The 23186-nt window shown below is 35.5% G+C and overlaps 1 protein-coding gene across 1 annotated transcript in view; it reads left to right on the top strand.

The window, feature by feature from the left end:
- Nucleotides 1–23186, top strand: part of FSD1L (fibronectin type III and SPRY domain containing 1 like) — a 63888-nt gene that overhangs the window by 8611 nt on the left and 32091 nt on the right. The window contains exons 2-4 of the mRNA XM_033123739.1: nt 7217–7312; nt 9874–10005; nt 18686–18787. Of these exons, the coding sequence (XP_032979630.1) occupies nt 7217–7312; nt 9874–10005; nt 18686–18787 (330 nt within the window). The remainder of the gene's footprint in view (nt 1–7216; nt 7313–9873; nt 10006–18685; nt 18788–23186) is intronic.

Below are 23186 nucleotides of genomic sequence, written 5' to 3' on the forward strand. Positions count from 1 at the left end.
CAGTCGTGCCTGGCTAGGGTGCATAAAACCCTTTTTCTGTTAGCATAGCAGTTACCTTAGCCTAATTCCATACTCAAGTAACTGAGCGGCGTAATCCTGATCCATTAGGTTTTCTTTGAGGTCCCGGTGGCTGTGGTGTGTGATCAAAGGATTGTGGCTGAGATTACCTGTGCACACTTCCCTGGAGACGTATGTCCTAAATATTTTACTGTGATCCAGCAGAATTGGTATCTGTCAAAGCATATCTTCAGACTCACATCATCTAGAACTTTTAGTCATGGCCACCTGATGTCTTTCCAAATACATTTATGTTATCTATATAAGCCTCGGATAATTTATATTGCCTTTGTCCATCTATGTTTATCTATCACTTTATCCATCGATGTTTGGAAGGTAATGGGAGACTTGAGATCTGAGATGAAATCAGAGACCCTGGTAGGCATCCTTTCAGGTTGATAGGATCCCACGGAGCAGTTGGAAGTTGTCTTTGCCGTCCTTCACGTCAGGCTTTGATAAGAAAAGAAATAAGGCAGATACGTGTCATAATGGGCTCATTCTATATATACTTTTTTGGAACTTGTTTTAGTAATACATTGTGTATATGTTTTAGAACAGCGGTTATAGGCAGAGGAACTGATCAATGTGAGGGATCCCAGGTGGGAAGCAAGGCAGCTGCAGCTGGAGCACAGCAAGAGAGAGGAAGGCTGGTGTGAGGTGAAGCAGGTGAGACAGGCGATGGGAAGATCATGCAGGGTCTTACACATTATGGAAGGTCACGTCAAAGGTCATGTTCACAGGTCATGTTAAAAGATTGTAGATTTTATCCAACGACCAGTGAGAAACTATTGAAAACTACTGAGCGGGAAGAGTGATTGATGCTATTATATTACTCTAGCTGCAGTATAGAGAACTGATGAGTATTGGGGAGAAAGAATGCATCAAAGGCAAGTTAAGTGGTTTTGCAAGAGTGTAAGTTGAGGTATGGTATCGACTTGTAAGGTAGCGGTAGTGATCTTGGAACTATTTAGGATCACAGAACTCAGTGACTGCCTGTGGAGCACAAATAAAAGGAGGGGATATAATGTTAACAGCCGAGGTTTCTGGTTTTGCAGCTGGTAGTGCCGTTTGCAGAGATAGAACACTAGAGGAAGGCTCAGGTTTAGTGGGGGACACTATGACATGTTGAGTTTTGAAGTGCTTGTCATCCAAGTGGAGATTTCCAGTAAGCAGATGGATTAAATGCTCTGGAGTTCGGAGGAGAGACGCTGTATCTAACTGCAGGTTACATCACACTCATTGAGGCTTCTGGCTTTCGCTTCCTCCTCAACCTCTTAATCAATTACTTGTGTCTCCTTGATAAAAGCTATTGATTACATTTGGAGGACCCAGAGCAGGAGAAAACTCAGTGCATCAGGGTATAGTGTAGTTCTTTTCTGCCTCTTTCTCTCAGTTTCTGAAAACAGAATATATAGATATCCTGCCCTGGCATATTGCCTGCCATATTTTGAAAACACTTTTTAAAAATTCTGCTAGATCTGGGCCTCGTCAGCCCCCTCCCCTTGCAGACCTGCTCTATTAGGTGCACGTTGTCCTTGCATATACCTCTTCTTGGACGCCTACCACCTAAGAAAACTTCAGTCTCCTGTTACATATACAAGCTGGGGTTAAGTTTCAGAACTCAGCTCACGTAGTCCTAATCTTTTAGTTTTTTATAAGTTTTGGTGTTGGTGGTGGTTTGTCTTAAATATTTTGGTTACTTGTAATTTGTTTTCCACTTCTCCTGAGCTCCACTTTCCTTACTTCTTTCTCTCTTCATGCCATTTCCACCCTACATCTAGCAAGTGCCTGTCCTTGTGAGGACCAGAATGGTGCAAGCCCTGGTCCCCTTCATAGTTGATTCCTCAGCGCTCCCTGATGAACTAACTGTCGTTATAGTAGAATACTAAATATGAGCTCTTGATTACAGTCTTTTGCGTTTGCTCATCCTCTCCACCAGCGCAGCTTAGAGAACAAGTGGCTTCAGAGTTTCTGGAGCCTTTGTCTGAGCAGCCTGACCTTGGGGATCTTTCAGGATATTGCCCCTTTTTTCTTCCAAGCTTAGAAGTAGAGGCAGCACTTTATCTGAATTAGTTACCAAGGTCACGTGACCATGGTTGCTTTGCGTTCTCTTACTCACCTAGCTAATTGCTGCTTCTGCAGCCATGTTGGTGTGTACTAACGTATTTGGTAGCTGAGAAATTATAGGTGACCTTAAATGCTGAGGCTCCAAAGCCCTCTACATCTAGCTTGTCCATTCTTACAGTACTTCAGTGGTGTATATTACAGAAGTGTACGCTCTCCCCACCTAGGAATGGGAGTAGCACACCTCTGAGACTCTCAGTCTTGGGTCTTTGTTACTTTGGCAGTAAGTAAATCTGCCTTTCTAAGGACATGGGCCCTTTATCTAGGTGTTCTGTGATAGACTCTTGTGCTCTTTTAGAGTTCCCAGTTAAATTCAAAACGTGAGCCGTAGAGCATTCTCTCTTTGCACAGAATGAGATGATTTTCCCAGAAATGCTGTCTTGGCCTTTAAAGACCTTTTCTTCCCAACCATTTTCTGATGGAGTATAGCTGTTTTAAAGCTTGATAATTTATATAGAATGCATTCCCCCAGAAAGTTTAACACAGATTGTAGGGTTTCTTTCCAGAAGTATTGCTATTAATACTTCTTGGGCCAATACAAATTGAGAAGGATCACTTTTCATTCTCTGGTAATAGCAGAATTTTGAATGAATTAAAGGGGAAATGGTAAAGATAAGAGTAACTGTAATCTAAGGGTATTATGTGTGGGAGGTATGAAACAGTACCATACACAAAAAGCAGCATTATTCTGATGGTTCTTGTGAGTTTGTGTAACTTACATGTCAGCTGTCCTCAGGTACAACCTTGTTTTTGTCAGATGCCAGCCTTGACACGGACGTTTATGCTGTCTGTGATCCCCAGAAAGTCTTCCCTAACCACAAACAATAAGCAGTGTAAGTTCTACAGAAGAGGAGTGTGTCTCTCTCCCTTGGTCATGGTGTTTAGAGGGACCCAAAGGAGAGCTGTTTATGCACCAGTTTTTTGTGAGGCGATAGGATTAAATACTACCTTTCCATTTCTAGAGGCAACAGTGAATAAATAAAAACAGAAATTGATGAAATTCTGGTAAAGGAACTTGGCTGTAACATTTTAATTTATATAATACAGCCATTATATTATAATTCAAGAATCTGGCATATCGTAAGATTAGTATATTTAACACATATAGAAATTCTAGTATTCCAAGAAAAAAGTTCAGAGAGCATTTTTATTGTTTTTTATTTATTATTTATTTTTGTTTATTATCAATGGCAAAGTAAACAGATCAATATAGGATGTTTGCCCTGTCCCCACTGTTAGAAATATATGGACTGTTTGCCTGGTATAGGCCTCTAAGGCTCTGTTGTCCAGTATGGTGACTTCTAGCCACATGTGGTTATTGAGCACTGGAAATTGGCTAATTTAAATTGAGATGTGTTGTAAGTGTAAAATACACATTGGATTTGGAAGACAGAGTACCACGAAGGAAGGAAGGAAAAAGGGAAGGAAAGAAGGCATTCGGTAATTGTTTGAAATGATAATATTTTGAATCATTTGGATTAAGTAAAATATTAAAATTAATTTTAACTGTTTCTTTTGGTGTGGCTACTATTGGTTCTCGCTGTATTTCTGTTGAACATTGCTGCTTTAAGAATGAGAACGCTGTAGTTGGTAAAGGCTATATTATGCCCTCTGTTATGTTAGAATAGTCTATTAACTTTCAGTAGGTGGGTAACTCTTAAAGGGTCAAAGAGCTTGAAGACCTAATGAAAATTAGAGCATCTAGATGTCGTTGACTATACTCAGTAAATAGCAGGAGCTTTAAAAAGGTAGAGAGGCTTTTCATGAAAATCTTTGGAGCTTAGAGCTGGGACAATATGCTTCATCTATCTCCAAAGAGTTTCTGATGCAAAATTCCCCCAGTACAGAGTTTGCTACTATATTTACACAAAAAATAAATAAAAATGAAAAGTTGTTTTGTGCTAGGGAGATTCTTTTTTACCCCTGAACTAGATCTGCCTTTTTATACACCAGTATTTCAGGATATGTGTGTGTATGAAATTTCCTTCAGTTTTATTGAACTCACTTATATCCCTGTGCTTAAAATTTTGTTTTTGGGTTGAATTTACTGAGTATGGCTACTCCTTTTCATAGAATAAGATCTCTTCCAGAAGATTCTTCAACCCCTGTTATGTTAGAATATAAATCATCTTTATTTTGAAGTTCACTAGATATGCCTAGCAGTGGACAAAGCTTAATTTAAGCTCAAGCTGTGATTCTGTACTATGAAAATTCTAAGTTTTATATGTCAATAAAGAGTCTTAGCAAACTAAATTTTTAAAAGAATAGAATTTGTTGTATGGGTATTTCATATGAAGGGCAAATTGATTAGATTTAGAGGAAGTATTCTAAAGTGGTAAAGAGCAGGGTCTTTGCAGACAGACTGGGCATGATCTTTACCTTACTTAGCCGTGTCACTTTGGGCAAGTGGTTGAATTTCGTTTTCTCATCTGTGCCGTATGGCTTTAGCGCTGCCAGTACGTAGGGATCTAAGGGGAGGCAGATACAATCCTTCAATTAGAAAGAGCACGGTCTTAATGGAAACTTTCTATACACAGTCTGAGGATTGTATAGAATCGTTTCTACTGTTTCATTGTATTGTTTTTAAATATATAGAGAGCTTATCTTGTGGGAGTATTTGGAAGACTCTTAAGTCCTCTGCCTTCCTTTTCTATCTCCCTTCTACTGTGCCTGCCCGTCCCCCAAGTCCTGGCTCCACTCTGCCGTTCTTCTGGTCATCTTTGTATTCAAATCTTGGTGCACCTGTTTCTGGGAGGAACACGTACAGGAACACCTACAGGAGGAACAGCTAACTCTTGGTGTGGGTCTTTCATAGCATAACTTCATTGTGTTACTGTACTGAAATACCACCAGCAGTGGCCATGGGAAGAACTAGTATAAGTAAAAGAATACAGCAGAGAGCTAGGCAGCCCCAGGGATGATGATAAGACCTACTTATCTCCAGGGGTACGAGAATTAAATGAGAACTGTTGTAATTATTTTTAATTTTTCACTGCTATAATAGCTTTGTGAACATTTAAACAAAATGTTATACTTTTATCAGATTATTTTCTGAACTCTTTATTTATAGCCTTTTATCAGTATTTGATTATATTTTGGGGAGACCCTTTGTCACACACAATCTTACAGGAAATTATTAGAATATTTACACTTGTAAGTGCTTACAGATACAGGGCTTGTGTGTGTCTGGGAAAATTATAAAGTAAAAATACCTGCATTTGATTTTTACTGAGAAAAGAAGCAACTTGTTTGGGTTTTGCTGTTATTACCCAAGGAGAATTATTAAACAACTAGACCTGTGCTGTCCAGTATCACAGCACTTGTTACACATGGCTACAAGCAATGAAATTAAAGTTAAAAAAAAAAAATTTAGTTCCTCAGTTGCTCTATCTTCATTTCAAAAGCTCATGAGCATCATCTGGCTAGTGGACAGCACAGAACATTTCCATCGTAGCTGAACATTTTATTGGATAGCACTGAGCTAGAGTGTGTTAAATCAAATACCCAAGTGTTTTATTTAAATAGAAGCATTATCAAGAAGTCTAAGGTATTTGCTACTAAAATTACTTACCTAATTTATTATGCTTCTGCAGTGTCTGTAAATATTGCAGTGAATGTTGTAATTTTAGCTGCACATTTATTATCTACTTTCATATTTCTAGAATATGTTTTTATTTTTATAAATAAATGAAATGTCAAATTTCAGTGTCTCTTTGCTTTTATTTCTCATATCTTGGTGTATTAGAAGTTTCCATTTGTTTTGCAGTATTTAAGGATTTTGTTCTATTCCTTTGCCACAGCCTTATGACTTAAAATAATACTACTGATATTAAAGACTACTGATCATCTTCAGTGTGGAAGGTATGGTGGTGATCACGTTGTGTATTAGGAATAAGGTTTTTTTTAACAGTACACATATAAGGTATGATCAAACAATACAGTGAATATTTAAATTTAAAAAAATTATTGCAGTAAAAGACACGTTGCAATTAATCCCCCTCAGAATATTCCTCCTCGCTTCAAACACACTTATGCCATCAGTCTTGCCACTTTCTGAAGCAGTTCTGGAAGTCCTCTTTCATGAGTGTCTTTAGTTGCACTGTCGTGGCTGCCTCGATGTCCTGAATCATTTTGACTTTGGGGAAGAGCCAGAAGTTGCACAGTGCCAGATTTGGTCAGTAAGTTGAATGAGGACACCCATAATGTTTTTATTTGACAGAAATTGCCATATACCAGAAACGATATGGAATACGGAACATTGTCTTGATGGAGGATGATTTATGGCACACTTTAAAACACACCTTCTCTCAACTGTAGCTCACACCCAACTGACTGCACTGAACAGGTTGAAACTTGTCACACACTGTTACTAAGGGTTGACACTCCGCTTTCCATATTGAAGATCCCTTCCTTTCTGTTGGATGGCACTCAGCAGCAGCATTCACCGTATTTTGTGATTACAACGGAAAGACTCTGTGTCACACACAGGAAAGGCTCCGTGTCACACATTGCTTCTGGTACGGAAATTTCTGTCAAATGAAAACATTACGGTGTGTCCTCCTGCACCTTATTCATCGGATCTGGATCTGGCACCATGTGACTTCTCGCTCTTTCCCAAAGTCAAAATGACCGTGACAGGTAAATGTTTTGAATCGATTCAGGATATCGAGGCAGCCACGACAGTGCAACTAAAGACACTCATGAAAGAGGGCTTCTAGAACTGTTTCAGAAAATGGTAAGAACAATGGGATAAATGTGTTTGAAGTGAGGGGCAGTATTGTGGGGGGATTAATGACAATGTATCGTTTACTGTAATACATTTTTTAAAATTTAAACATTCATTGTATTTTTTTATCACACCTTGTACATACCCCATCTTATTTTAGGCCTTTGGAAATTTTGAACAACGAGAAGCTTTGCATTGCTCCTATTTGTTATATAATATACTCTTACATAAAGGATTTGTTTGGAGAATTGTTAATGATGTTTATAATTCTCTTATTAAAATATAATGTTTAATTTTTTTAAATCCTAGGAAGCACTACAAAGGATCATTTCAACTCTGGCAAATAAAAATGATGAAATTCAGAACTTTATTGATACACTAAATCAAACACTAAAAGGAGTTCAGGTATGAATCTTTTTTTTTTAAGTTTGTATAAATATGTCACAATGAATGATTGTTGGGTCAAATCAGAAGTATAAATATACTCTATCAAGTCTAGATTATAAACTACTGGAGAGCAGGGAGGCTAAATAAAAATGCTTTCTTTGCTATTCCTGCATTTTCCAAGGAAAAATCAAGTAGTGAGGGAAAAAAGGAAAAAGAACTCAGGAATAGTAGTTAGTAGGAAATATTACAGTGCTCACTTTTGTCCTTTTCCATTTTGTTAGTCTTTTCTAATTCTAATTAAGAGCAAATTGTACCTTTTCACCTTTTTTGTGAGTGAAAGATTATTAAATGTTTCATTTAAAATTGTACCTTTTCGAAAGTACTGGGAAGCTAAGCATTTCTTTTATGGTAAATAGTGTGGAAGAAAAATGTAGATAGTAAGAGGTCTGCTGGAGGATGGGTGGCTCAGTTGGTTAGAGCGCATGCTCTCAACCACAGGGTTGCTGGTTCAACTCCCGCAAGGGATGGTGGGCTGCACCCCTGCAACTAAAATTGAAAGGACAACAACTTGAGTTGGAGCTAATGGGTTCTGGGAAAAACACACTGTTTGTTCCCCAATGAAGTCCTGGAAATACACACTGTTCCCCAATAAAGTCCTGTTCCCCTTCCCCAATAAAATCTTAAAGTAAAATCTTAGGGGAAAAAAAAAGGTCTGCTTGTAGAACTAGATGAAGGTAAAACAAAAGTAAAAGATAAGGTGCCTCATAAGGAGAGAGAGGAATACTTAAGGAAATGGTCCCAGGTTTGGGGAGATAATTCATACTGTAAACAATCAAATGCTGATGGTGGAAGTTACCTTAAAATAGTCTGGGGATGCTTTTCCATGAATGCACCTTAATGAATTTAAGGGTCATTCCTTTGTAAAATAAGCAGAGAAGATTTGTAGGACACTTGCAGACAGTTCATCCTTTCCTGTGGTTTTTGTGTTACCCCACATAATCGCCTGGTTCTTGGCTTTATGGTCATTGTATTTCCTTCTGAATTTATTGTAATCGAAGTTAGTTGATTGTGATCTTCACCACTTTAACTATCTTTCTTGAACTATTTTATTGGAAAATTTGGTGAATTTATAAACCCACTTTCTTTAAGTAAGCAAAGCTAGTGGTTCTAAAATTCTTCATCTGTGGTTAAGAGAATCATCACATTTGACATCTGTAAAAAGAGACCATAAGATAGAGCTAGCCCCAGATATTTTTCTTATTGACAAATTAATAGAACTCCACCTTGGAATCCAGAAAAAAAAATAAAGGGGCAGTTCAGTTACACTCGTCACAGAAGGTGGAGGCATAAGAAGTTGTGGGCAATGGATGGTAAGAATGTTATTGAGGAGAAAAGAGTAGTCCAGTTCCTTTTGGATGAATAAACTGAGATCCAGGAATTTAAGTGGCTTGTCCAGAGTCACACTTACTGAGTGGTTAATGTGGGATTTGATGTAGGTCTTCTGCCTTCTATTCTTACCACTATAAATAAACTAATAAAATGATTAACACTTGTGGTAAGATTCCAGTGAGATGATGTCTGATTTTTATAAACATTATAACTATAAATTGTATGTATTATTAGTTCTGTTAGCCAGTGCCAATTTGCTTCTCTTAACTGAATGATTCATGTAAGTCGAAAAATGCCTTATTAATTTTTTCTCTCATAATTGTTGCAAGTGTACATATGGCTTATCTAGGGATTTCACAGATAAATTATTTCTTGGGGAAAGAATAGCATCTTTCCTTAATGAGGCACTGAGGAACTCTGGGAAGTCAACAGACTTGAAATGCTTTATTAATTCTGCCACTAGCAACTAATTGTGTAGCTTTGGGCAAGTCACTTAATTTGCATTTTATTTTATAAAATTGAGGAGTTTAAAAATAAATAAATAATATTTAGGAGTTTGGCGACAAACTCTAGTCAATAGATGATTTCTGAAGTTCCTTCCAGTGTGTGATAAATCGTTTAGGATCCAGAAAAGAATTGCTTAGTCTTTAAGTTCTGCATATCTTATGTAAATGCAGTATTTTAGACAACATAAAGATTTAAAAATTTACACAAAATCAGTCCCATCCCTGTGTGTCCAACTGTTCATCAAGAGCTATGGAATAATTTTTTTTTTTTAATTAAAATGCTTCACTGATAATTCTGATGCACACCAAAGGTTGAGAACCACACTGACCGAGGGTCGGCCTTAGAGCGTGAAAGTCTGGACAAAATTGACAACCTTAAAACAACCTATCACATTGTCCTGTGGAAACAGTATTATAAAAGGGGAAGAGAGTATGGGCTAGTAGTCCATAAAAGGCTGCTTAGCTCATAGTATAGCTGAAATGGTACTTTCAGCATTAACAGCCAGCTTTTTGGATTTATGTGTTTTTAAAGCCTTATGTTAAATATTAAAATTTTCTTATTTTTGTGGTGTTAGGCTGAAGTATTACTTATTCTGAGTCTAGTCGCTCCTTTGATAAGTATGTCTTGTTTTAAAATTTTTAATAGCCCTTCAGTAAAATCATTTTGTTTTGTTTATTAAATAGGAAAATTCTTCTAACATACTTGCAGAATTAGATGAAGAATTTGATAGTTTATACTCTATATTGGATGAGGTGAAAGAAAGTATGATTAACAGTATCAAACTGGAGCAAGCTCGTAAATCACAAGAGTTACAGGTGAGATCATACAACTATTCAAATACGAATAATTTTAATTTAATGCTTAATTTATTGAAAGCAAAAATTAGTGAATTTCTGAGTAACTGTACTTTTATCTCGTAGAGGAATGATTCTTAACTTTTTTTGGTCATAGATATCTTGTTTTAATTGTAATAAAAAAAATAATGTAAGATTTACCCTGTTAACTATTTTAAAATGTATAGTTCACTTGTGTTAACTATATTTACATTGTTGTGTAACGGATCTCTAGAACTTTTCCATCTTGCAAAAACTGAAACGCTATACCCATTGAACAACTGCCCATTTGCCCTTCCCCCACTGCCTGGCAACCACCATTATATTTTTCTGTTTTCATGATTTTGACTACTCTAGATATCTCATATAAGTGGAACCATAAGTTTGTCCCTTTTATGACTGGCTTATTCTGCTCAGCATAACGTTCTCAAGGCTCATCCATCTTTAGCACGTCCTACGATTTCACTCTTTTTCTGGGTGAATGATAATTACATTGTGTGTGTGTGTGTGTGTGTGTGTGTGTGTGTGTGTGTGTGTGTCTCACATTTGCTTTATTCATCCCTCTGTCTATGGACAGTTGGGTTGCTTCCATCTCTTGCCTATCGTGAATAATGCTGCACTGAACATGGGTGTGCAAATAATCTCTTTTTGAGACCCTGTTTTCAGTTCTTTTGGATACATACCCAGAAATGGGATTCTTGATTCATATGGTAATTCTATTTTTAAAGGAACTTCCATACTGTCTTCCATAGTTCCTGTACCATATTACATTCCCACCAGCAGTGCACAAGGGTTTCAGTTTTTCCCCATCCTTGCCAGCACTTGCTACTTTCCATTTTTATTGTTATTTTAATTGATATATAATTAACATATAACATTATATTAGTTTCAGGTGTACAGATCATATTAGTTTCATGTGTACACCATAATCATTTTTTTATTAGTTTCAGGTGTACAAAACAATGTAATAGATATTTATCATTTATACCCCTCACAAAGTGATAACCCCCCCCAATCTACTACCCCTCTGATATCGCATACAGCCGTTACATTTCTGCTTAATAGAGCATAATGTCTCTATTCATTATGCTGTACTCCACTTCTTGTGAATATATATATAAACACATATATACACACACACGTATATATGTATATACACGTATATATATACACACACACGTGTGTATATATATATATATATATACATATATATATATTTATACATATATTTATACATTTATATATGTATATATATAAAATTGTAGTTGACATTCATTATTGTTCAGCTTCAGCTTCAGGTGTACAGTGCAGTGATCAGGCATCTACATCATCCCTGAGGTGGTCTCCCTAATGAGACAAGTGTCCATCGGATACCCTACAAAATCTTTACAACCTTATTGATTATATTCCGCAAACTGACTTTCGTGTCCCCATGGCTATCCTGTGGTTACGGATTGTGCTTTCTAATCCCCTTACTTTATCCGTCATCCCCACCCCTCCACCCATCTAGCAACCCTCAGTTTTTCCTCTATGTTTCTGAGACTATTTCTGATTAGATCGTTTGTTTATTCTTTTCTTTAGGTTCCACATATAAGTGAGATCATATGGTATTTATCTTTCTCTGTCTGACTTATTTCACTTAGCATAATGTTCTCTAGGTCCATCCATATCGTTGCAAATGGTAAGATTTCCTTCTTTATGGCTGTGTAGTACTCCATTGTATAAATGTACCACAGTTTCTTAATCCAGTCATCTACTGATGGGCATTTCTGTTGTTTCCATGTCTTGGCTATTGTGTATGGTGCTGCAATAAACATAGGGGTGCATACATTTTTTCGAAATAGAGTTTTGGATTTCTCTGGATAGATACCCAAGAGTGGAATTGCTAGGTCATAAGGTAGTTCCATTTCCAGTTTTTTGGGATACCTCCATACTGATTTCCATAGTGGCTGCATCAATCTGCAATCCCACCAACAGTGCACAAGGGTTCCCTTTTCTCCACATCCTCTCCAGCACTTGTTGTTTGTTGATTTATTGATGATAGCCATTTTGACTGGGGTGAGGTGGTATCTCACTGTGGTTTTGTTTGCATTTCTCTAATGATTAGTGAGGTTGAGCATTTTTTAATATCTGTTTGCCATCTGTATGTCCTCTTTAGAAAAATGTCTCTTCATGTCCTCTGCCCATTTTTTAATTGGATTGTTTGGTTTTTTTGGAGTTGAGTTGAGTGAGGTTTTTATAAATTTGGGATATTAACCCCTTATCCGATATATCATTGACAAATATCTTCTCCCATTCAGTAGGATCCCTTTTTGTTTGGTTTCCTTTGCTGTGAAAAAACTTTTTAGTTTGATGTAATCCCATATGTGGTTTTTTTTCTCTTCCCTTGCCTGAGAGGATAGATCAGTAAAAATATTACTCCAGATAATGTCATAAACTTTCTTCCTATATTTTCTTCTAGGAATTTTATGGTTTCAGATCTTACATTTAAGTCTTTAATCCATTTTGAATTTATTCTTGTATATGGTACACCATAATCATTTGATATTTATAAATTACTTAATGATCACCACAATAAGTCTAACTGATATCCATCGCTGCACATAGTTACAAGTTTGTTTCCTTGTGATGAGAACTTTTAAGATCTACTCACATAGCAACTTTCAAATATACAATACACTATTATTAATTATAGTCACCATGCTGTACATTACATCCCCAGGACTTATTTTATAACTGGAAGTTTGTATCTTTTGACCACCTTCACCCATTTTGCATGGGTGAAGGTTATTTTTTTGATAGTGGTCATCCTAATGGGTGTGAGATGATATTTTGTAGTTTTGATTTGCATTTCTCTAATGATTAGTGATGTTGAGCATCTTTTCATATAGTTGTCCATTTGTATATCTTACTTTGAGAAATGTTTATTTAGGTCTTTTGCCCATTTTTCAATCAGCTTACTTGTTTTTTGTTGCTCTTTTTGATGAGTAGGAGTTTGTTATATATTCTGGATATTAACCCCTTGTCAGATACAGGATTTGCATTTATTTTCTCCCATTCCGTATAGCTTACCTTTTCACTGTGTTGATTGTTTGCTTTGATGTGGACAAGTTTTTAAGTTTGGTGTAGTCTCATTTGTCCACCTTGCTTTTGTTGTCTGGGCTTTTGGTGTCATAGCCAAGAAACCATTGCCAAATCCAGTATCATGAAGCTTTACTCCTGTGTCTTCATCTAGCAGTTTTATAGTTTTTTGTTTAAGTCTTTTATCCATTTAGAGTGAATTTTTGTGTATAGTGTCAAGTAAGGGTCCAGATTCATTCTTTGCACGTGGGTATCCATTTTTCCCAGCACTGGTTGTTGAAGATTGTAGTTTCCCGATTGTGTGGTTTGGCCCTCTTGTCAAAGATTGTTTGACCATGTGCGAGCATTTATTTCTGGGCTCTCTGTTCTGTTCCATTGGTCTGTATGTCTGTCCTAATGCCAGTATCGCACTGTTTTGATTACTATAGCTTTGTGATGTTTTAAAATCAGGAAATGTGAGTGAGGTCTCAACTTCGTTCATCTTTTCCAAGATTGTTTTGGTAATTTGGGGACTTTTGAAATTCCATGAGAATTGTTTTTGTATTTCTGCAAAATAATGCCATTGAGATTTTGATAGAGATTGCATTGAATTTGTAGATTGTTTTGGTAGTGTGGACATTTTAACAATGTCAAGTCTACCAATCCATGATCATAGGATATCTTTCCATTTATTAATATTTGTGTCATCTTTAATTTCTTTCAGGAGTGTTTTGTAGTGTTCAGGTCTTCTGCCTCCTTGTTAAGTTTACTCCAAAGTATTTCATTCTTTTTGATGCTGTTATAAATGGGATTGTCTTTGTAATTTCCTTCTTGGATTGTTCATTGTTGGTATATAGAAATGGAACTGATTTTTGTGTGCTGATTTTGGTCACATATCTTTAGGAATCTGAAAGCTGTGGAAGAATACAAATGTTCTCTTTCTCTCTTACACATATACTGTACACATGCAACTTCCGAGGGTCAAATACCCTTTCATATCTGTCCATATTTCCCAGGTTGAGATTTTTTTGTTTATATTGAAGAGGTGGGGTGGTATTACTCAAATCATTCAGAGATAATTAGTCATACAGTCTCCATACATTTCAATAAGTAAGAAATTTATTCATTTGAAAACAAGGTTGGGGAGGAAAGGAAAACTCAGTGTCTTCTGAAGATCTAACCCACAACTCATCCTGGGCAGATTTCTGTACCCTCTTCACAGCACTAGTTTGGAGAGCCTTTTAAGCGTTCAGTTGCTTAGTCTCCAACCTTCCTTTGTCACTCCCTGTACTTTTTCTCTGCCAGAGCATTATCTTCATCTTCACTGTGTTCACCAGCCAACAGTTCTGTCAACCTAACCCATACTTCATGCATATTGAATGTGCATTATCAATTTTTTTTTCTTTTTGGACATTCTTCCATGGTTCAGCCACAGCAAACTTACAGAAATCTGCAACCCCCAGGAATACAAGATTGGTCCAACAATACGAAATCACAGACATCTGGCCAGAAGGCCACGCATCTGAGGTTTCTTTTCTTTTTTTTTCCCCTGCTTCCACCTCCACCCCGCTACCCCCCACACACGCACACTCTGCTTCAAGCCGTTGTTTCTCAGTGTAGCTGTGTAGGACACAGCTCCCTGGCTCATGCTGGCATTATGAGCCTTGCCCCCCCCCACCCCCCCGCACTTAGCCCACAGTCACCTTGGTTTAGGATCACAGCCCTCCAACCACCTGAGCCACCAGCCCATCCCCCGCATTATCAATTTTTATCTGCCACCTTTAACACTCCCTGGGGTGAGTGATGTTTCAGTGCTGCTTACGTTACTCTCCTTTTCTGTTGCCTGTAGCTCCAAATACCTGGTTGGTGCCTATTTTTTATTGGGACATTCTTTCTGCTTAACTGTATATGCAGTTTATTTTTCTGGCATTGTTAATAGGAGAGCTAGCAGCAGCCAATAGACACATTTTTTAAAAAAACTTGCAATTGGTTACATAAAATTAAACTGTTTTAGCATCCTCCTTTAGAGTAAGAACTTTGCCATTTGTGTTTAGGAAAATACTTTTTACTTGCCCCATATTATTCATGTATCTTTTTATATTGCTAGCATTTAATTAATGGCAGTTGACTAGCTAGCTCCTCTGAGGTCCTGTTCTCTACTCTCATTTACCCCTTTCCTTAAAAATCCACATACATTGGATAACAAAGCTCTTAACAATAATGATTTTAGTGAAGCATTATTAGGAATTGAAATCATAATTACCATTAGATTTTTAGAAATTATTTTATCATCTTCATTATGTCTTGTTATGCTTGCCCTAAAGATAGTATAGAGTTATGAAAGAATTCGAAAAACTGTGAAAGTTTTCCATATATTAATGTTCAAAATTCATACTTGAGAAGCTAGTTTATAGTCTCTCTTGGTAGCACAATTTATGGGGGTAAGTCAGTGATAATATTTGAATGCCAGTATCTATATTTCATGCATTCAGCCAGTAAAATTTGAGTTAGTACTGTGCTGGATTTGGGGTATGTATTATATTACAGTAGTGAGCAAAACCCTACCTGGATTTCACATTCTAGTGGAGGGAATTTGCAAGAAATGCAAAAGAAAGGAAAATCATATCCTTTTGCCAAAGAGCTTAGAATTTATAAGAGTAAGCAAAAATGTGTATAAAATATAACTAAGAATAATGTAAACACTAGACGGCTGTACATAATTCAGAGGAATCATGGAGAGAATTGAGTTAGGGAACAGTTCCTTAGAAACTGATTTGAAGGACTTTAAGGAAGGAAAGAACTTAATAAAGAGAAGAAAGGGTTGAGATTATCAAAGATCAAAAGTTCAGAAGAAGACTCTTAGAATCATCTTGAAGCTAAGTGCTGAGTTGGAAGAGGGATCTAATATCATTCATGTCATGGCATGTGGGTTTTGATCTTTTGGAGTGTTGTCCTTTTTTAACTCAAGATGTTTGAGCTTTTCAGAATTAGATAATCTCTGGGGCTGGCCCGGTGGCTCAGGCAGGTGGAGCTCCGTGCTCCTGACGCCGAGGGCTGCCGGTTCGATTCCCATATGGGCCAATGGGCTCTCAACCACAAGGTTGCTGATTTGACTCCCACAAGGGATGGTGGGCTGTGCAACTGGACCTGGAGCTGAGCTGCGCCCTCCACAACTAAGATTGAAAGGACAACAACTTGACTTGGAAAAAGTCCTGGAAGTGCACACTGTTCCCCAATAAAGTCCTATTCCCCTTCCCCAATTAAAAAAAAAACCTTTAAAAAAATAGAATTAGATAATCTTTGTCCATTGTGGATTTTTGCTTTCAAATATGTCTTTAGATTTCTAGAAGTGAGGTATTTTCATTTCACAACTTATTTTCTGACAGCTGTACATAGAGCCGGATGTGTATGAGTACACATAAAACCTGCAGTGCTCTTAGAATAGGCTGCATTTATAGCTCCCCTTTAAATGACTGAATTTATATTTCTAGTTACTGACTAAATTCCCAGTTACACATTATTAGATCATACAAATTTATTTAAACTCTTTTTCTCATACAGTCTCAGTTAACTTTATTCACTTTGGGTTTTGTATTCTATCAAATGCATCATTAGCTGTTGAATATTGATGGGGAATTCAAACTGTTGCAGAGAATGGGAGGAACAATTCTAAGTACTGTTTAGAAGTGGTGCCTGCAAGGATGTTAGCACCATTTTCTCTTCGTACAACATCACTTCGATCTTGTTTTTTCCAGTGATTCCATTGTTTTACTTTTTCCCCCTTACTTTTATCTTATACTTCATTATCCTTCATTATTCTTAATACTTGATTCTCGTTTTCAACGCCACACAAATTTTGGCGGTTTTTTAATAGAAATGGTGATGTAGGGGAAATCGAGGGATATTGAGGGGAACATAGGTTCTAAAATAAGACTGAGTTATTGAAACATAAGCTTAGGGAGCATAGCTTCGTTCTTCAGGATGTCCTTGCGTTACGATTCACGGGAAAAGCTACAGTGATGTCAGCCTAATGGTAATTCAGCCATAAAGCTTTCTTGAGATAGTTTACAAACCAAGTATTAAAAAGAATCACAACTTTGAAACTGATGCCATTTTGTCCTTTAGCTGGAGATAATAGAGCATTTCTGTTCTACCTTTGGTTTCACAAACTCAGTAGCATGTTGTTTTCATTACGAGTTTTTAGTAGTTATTCTGAATAGCTGATAAGTTAGTGTTCTTTGAGTTGTAATCTTTTGCACTCTCCCCTCTTTTGCTTTCCCTCTTGATTTCAAAGCAAATTCATAGCCTTTGCGCTTAGAATATTATTTTATCTTGACTTTTGACCTCAGATTGGACTCTTTCACTTTAATAGTTCCTTGAGATATATTCTTTAATATTAATATATTTTACTTCAATACTATATTGACTTAGTCTGCCCTAGTGATCCTATATAGACCATTTATACCTACCATTTTGTTCTCAGTGATTTTTATTAAACATTCTATAAATGGGATATTTCAAATGGTGGTTTGTTAATTCATCTTTAGAACTTATTAAGAGGTTTATTCATAGGAGGAGCAGTATTTTTATGAAATTGTGGTTAGGTTCTTAGAATAACCCATGAAAACCTATTTTAACCCCAAACAAGGCTAAACTATTCTACTTTTCCAAAGTAAAATAGAACATAGTAGAAACCAATAAAATGAGCCATAGTTTATCTTTAGTGTTGGTCATAAGAGAAAACTAAGTAGATTTGAATATGGAATAAATATTAATAAATAGATATTAATAAATGTTCTGAAGAAGAATCTTGGATACATTTTAAAGCATAGAAATGGGTCTGTTTCTTCATTTAAAGGTATCACTAACAATATTTTTACATGAGTGGGCTTAGTTTTAGATCCACAAATGATAGAGTGAGAGAGAGAGAGAACTGAATAAGAAAGATTGTGTTCAGTGAAATTAATACATCACTATAACGGAGCACATCAATATAACAGTTACCATAATTTGTTCCTCTTTATTCTTTTTGAAATCTAGGCACCAACATTGTAATTCCAGTATTGGAAACTATAAATTAGCCTTTATAGGAGTATGTATTATTTGAGTATTGTGATAAATGGTGTACTAAGATTGTGCTTAGCTGAATGTATCTGTCATTTGATTCATAAACTTTTGCTTAAATAGTTAAGTATCATCAAGAAATTTAGTCTTCGTTATAGACGATGTTGTCTGCAAATGGATTATTTTTATACTTTAAATTGTTGATGGTTTTTGACTACCCTGATTGGGAAGAATCTTTAGTAAATTTGACCCCAGTTTTTTTATAATTGCTTTATTTTCTTTTGTGTTTTTAAATGATTTTTTTATCTGTGTGCACTTAAGCTATTTTGGACATATCATGGGAAGATGTTAAGTACAATGTATTAAGATAATTAAAATTTGTTAAAAATATGACTAGTGATTACCTTGCTTCAATAGTTCTCAAAAACATTTTTGTTCAATTTTTGCTATTAAAAATGTAAGTTCATTATAACAACATATACTTAAGATTCTGATGGCAGTAGGAAATTTTAAAGATTTTTTGTTTTCTTTTTTCTAGAGTCAGCTTAGTCAATGTAATAATGCCCTGGAGAACTCTGAAGAACTGCTAGAATTTGCAACACGGTCATTAGATATTAAAGAAGCTGAAGAATTTTCAAAGGTACAAAAAAAAAAAAAAAAAAAAAAAAAAAAAAACACCAAAAAGCCCCTAAACTAATCCACTTAAAAAGCAAAGTTTTGTTAAAAAAATGGTATTTTCCCTTTTAATTTGGGATTCGTTCAGTCCAAAAAAAATCTAAAGTCTAAAAGAAATATAAAATCTAGTTTTGTATTCCTTTCTCTAAGCAGGTAGGGAAAACATCATCATTTGGTGCATATGAGCACTGTAACTTATTGAAATTTGTTATTAAGCGTTCCACTGTTTAGCTTAAGAAATTGAATGTTTTGTTAAAATATGAAAATGTAGGTCCCTTATTTAAGGGGTATACGTGGTGTGAAAATATAAACAGTAGAGCAAGAAGACTGCTAATGTTTTACCCTAGATTCTAGTGTTTAAGAGATTCTGAATTCCAGTTTCTAGTTCTTATTTTAAGTGCAGTTTTTAAATGATTGCCAATTTATCAAATCTATTATATTGAATGTAGAATAAGGATGTGAAATATATTTTTTAAATGATATGGAAAGAGTGGGAAATTAAGCTGTATAATTAAAAAAATGTATACTATGTATTAATCTTATCAAGATAAAATGTTTGAGTTTGAGATTTCTTTTCTTGATCTTTGTGCACTTTGTAATGAGCTGCGTTAATGTTAGAAAGGTGGCTTTATAATCCATGTGTGTCCATGTATTCATCTTACATTTTTTTCTGAACTTGAAGATGGATGAACATCCTTGAGAAGGTAACATTTGCTGGCTTATTTCCCTACATTTTGAAAATGAACTTTGAAAATTGATTCCTTTTAACAAAATTAATCAAAACAAAAGTTATTCTTTTGTTATAAACCATTGAACTAATTAACTCTCGAATTTGGAGGTGGTTTGTGAGGAAGTTCATCTTTGCACTTGGTAGCACTTATTATATAAAGGAATTATGAAAGGTACTTTAAAATTATAGATACGTCACCTGTTTAGAGGGCATTTATGTGATAACCTCAAATATCAGGACATGGCCAAAAAACATGCAGAAAGCAAAAGATGTCTGAGAGTCATCAAAAATCAGTGTCATAGAGTTCATGGACAACAGTTAATATCCTCTGTTCATGAGAGTTTCTCAGAATCTGTTAACTATTAATATGTACATGATACTACTAAATTTTTCGTTTTTTTTTTGTTTGTTTGTTTTTATCTTTCTGTTTCCTAGTTGTCAACAGTGTTCCCTTCTAGTGGACTAGGGCCGATGTAAATGACAGGCATAATCATAGCAGCAAGAATCAATAGCTGAGATCCTGAGAGTGAGGAAGACAGGAAAACTGTAAAATGTGTGCACAAGGACTCAAAAATAACTTGAATCCAGTTGCATTTAAATAGGGACTGACGCTCAGAAAAACTGTGATAAAAGTTTGTTTCTCCCAAGTTTCTCTTTTCATAGACATTCAGAGTCCTTCTTTCCCCTTCCTTTCAAAGGTTACTGTTCTTTCTCTCTCTCGCCTTTGTTCTTTCCATCTTTGTTTCTAGCTTTGTTAATTAAAACTTGTTCCTTTTGTAAATTGGAAAGGTTCTGATAAAATAAATCACATTGTGGTTTAAATATATTTTCTTAATGTGCCACTTTGCTTCATATTTTATTGTTTTGGTTTTGTCTTCCAGTATTTACAGCACTGCTTGATAGTAAACCATATGGAGATGTAGTGAAATGAATTATTTGTCAGTGATTCCGAGCCAGAAATCTGAGTTTCTTGTTCAAGAAACATGCTTAAGTGAGAGTTGCTTTTACTTATTTTCTGAGTATATCCGAATAGCATCCAGATAATGGTTTGATTTCAAGTCAAAAACTAAGTTCACTTTCCTGATTTGCTGCATGGACTACAGGCTTGCCTCAAACACCTAATTGCTGACAGATAGAGAAAGATGATTTTGAAGATTAATTATTGGACTAGCAATATATTGTTAGATACTTGGAAAAAGAAATTCTTTTAACGTATCCTGTTTACAAATATCCCATAGTAAAGTGATTAAATCAGATTAATATGAAGAGTTCATGGGGTCTAAAAAATACCATAGGCTAAAACCCAGACCGTGAGTCTTTTTAGACTTCATTATCTTCAAAAAGGGAATTTTAAATAATAATATTTAAATGGTCACATTGCATTACCTCAGCATGTGAGTTGAATGTGAAGCTATGCCGTTTACCAGCATTAGACAGTCTGAAAGTGAGCAAGTGAAAATAGCACAAAAGGAAAAGGATTTTAGAACATACTTTCACTAATTTGTTTAGACTGCTAGAACTTTGTTTGACAGTAAACATGTGCAGGAAGATCACCAGCAAATGAAATCTGGATCATTAGCTTTGTTTTTGGATGGACAAGTAGCCAAAACCCCGCCAAACTTGGGTTCTCCGCTAATACGTAGCTGGCCTGAAGAACACTGCTTGGACTTCGTTGCCAAAATGAATATCCCTATCGTCCCACCCGCCACCCCAAATTTAGAACTTGAATTCTACCTATGAAAAGAGCTGAATCTGTGGGACAATTTCCAAGTCAGTATCACTAACCAGCCATTTCATCACAATCTTGCCGCACATAATCCACTATTCAGATTAGAAGGGATGAAATGGTTACCTGCTCAGGTATCTACAATGGAATAAAATGTACAGAGTAAGGTGAAAGGAAAACAATGTCTTCTACATTTGATCACAGATGAAAAGGGAGAATGGGTTTTGTGTATTTCTCCCTGACAATCATTGAAATATTGTTCAGTGAGTGTCGTCAGCCTCTGACCACTAGGAGGAGAAAACAGGGAGTACTGTATCCAAAATTTATTTCCGGTTGTTTACTATGACTTTGTGAAGAAGACGTTTAAATGATCATGTTTTTGAAAAATAGTTATTTTTATTAACAGATTTATATAGAAAATATAAAATTTGTAATGTATGGAATCAACCAGTATGCAGTGTTTTCTTTGGAAGTCGGTATTTTTGCCTGAAGGAAAATAGCATTTTGAAACTATCTCTTCATTCTCTCTGACTGAGTCCCCTTTATTTCCCAAGTTATTCCCTTAATATATTTTTGAGGTGAGGATAAAAGTCTCAATTATATATTGTAAAAAGTATTGAAAAAGTATTAAATATTTGCCCCTTAGTCATTTTCAGATTGTCTCAAGGAACCATTACAAAATTATCTGTTTCAAATTTACTAGGAAAATTTGAAGTATAAAACAATGCGGTCATGTAGACAAGACTTGAAAAGTTTCCCGTGTAGCATTCAGAGTTTTACTTAGAACTCTTTTGAGCTTTACTGCAAATAAAAATAAAGATACATTCTCTCAGGCAAATACCAATTTTGACGTCTAGCTTTTGCTAGATTCATTGTTTTGACAGTGTTAGTCTATTTTTCTCAGCAGTTACGCATATATTCTTATTGTTGCTATTTATCAGTGCTCTCTGATTTTAACTAATTCTTCCTTTGCTGCCTCTTTCTCTATTTCAGTAAGCAGTTCAGAGAATTACATTGTTAAAATGTTTAATTCGTTTTAGATAATTTAAGTCATTATCTACAAATAAGATGGCTTAGGATGGACGTTTAGGGTTCAAAGTTATCTTAGTGCTCATCATTTTACAGGTGACATAACTGGGCCTTAACGGAGTTAAGTGACTTGCTAGTTAATGTGATGGGCCGAAACTCAGATAGCTTAAACCTTGGTCAGTGCTCCTTATTTTTACTATGAGTTTCAAAATTTCTCTCTGTTGGGAAGAAATTTGGAAATCTCAATATTTTTTCTGTTTGGGTAAATGATTCATTGAGTACAATAAGCAGGATCTAAAACTTCTTTATTTTATTGTTTTCTTTTTAACTGTTCAGAAATCCTGCAGTATTTAGAAATACTAAATAGTGTTTAGAAAATACTATTCAATTTAGCTGCTCCGTAAATAGAATTGTTTTAAGTATTTTGCTTCTAACATTTTTCTATAAAAGGAGAAAAATGAGAATATTAAGAAGAAATATATAAACAATAAGATCTTAACCTTCAAAGGGCTTGATAAATTCATGGAAGAAAGTAGTTTCTGTATCCACTCATTGCAGATTAAAAACAAGAGTGATTGGGAAAAGATCTGGTTTAACTTCTTTATATTAAATTGGTAATTATGAAGAACCATTTGTGATTACTCCTACATTGTACTCATATTACATTTCTGTTTAAGGAAGTTTGGTCTTAGGTGACAGATTTCCTAAACTGATACAGTAAAAGGTCAGAATTGTAAGATTTATTTTTAAAACAATTAATTAAGAGATGGACGAAGGGAATAGAGAGAAAGGAGACATCTTTGATGTGAATAGAGAGAAATGAAATGTTGGCAAACAAGATTTAACTAGAAAATTGAAATAGAGATAGTGATCGAAATT

The sequence above is a fragment of the Rhinolophus ferrumequinum genome, chromosome 12 (genome assembly GCF_004115265.2).
Source record: "Rhinolophus ferrumequinum isolate MPI-CBG mRhiFer1 chromosome 12, mRhiFer1_v1.p, whole genome shotgun sequence".
NCBI classification, from domain to species: Eukaryota; Metazoa; Chordata; class Mammalia; order Chiroptera; family Rhinolophidae; genus Rhinolophus; species Rhinolophus ferrumequinum.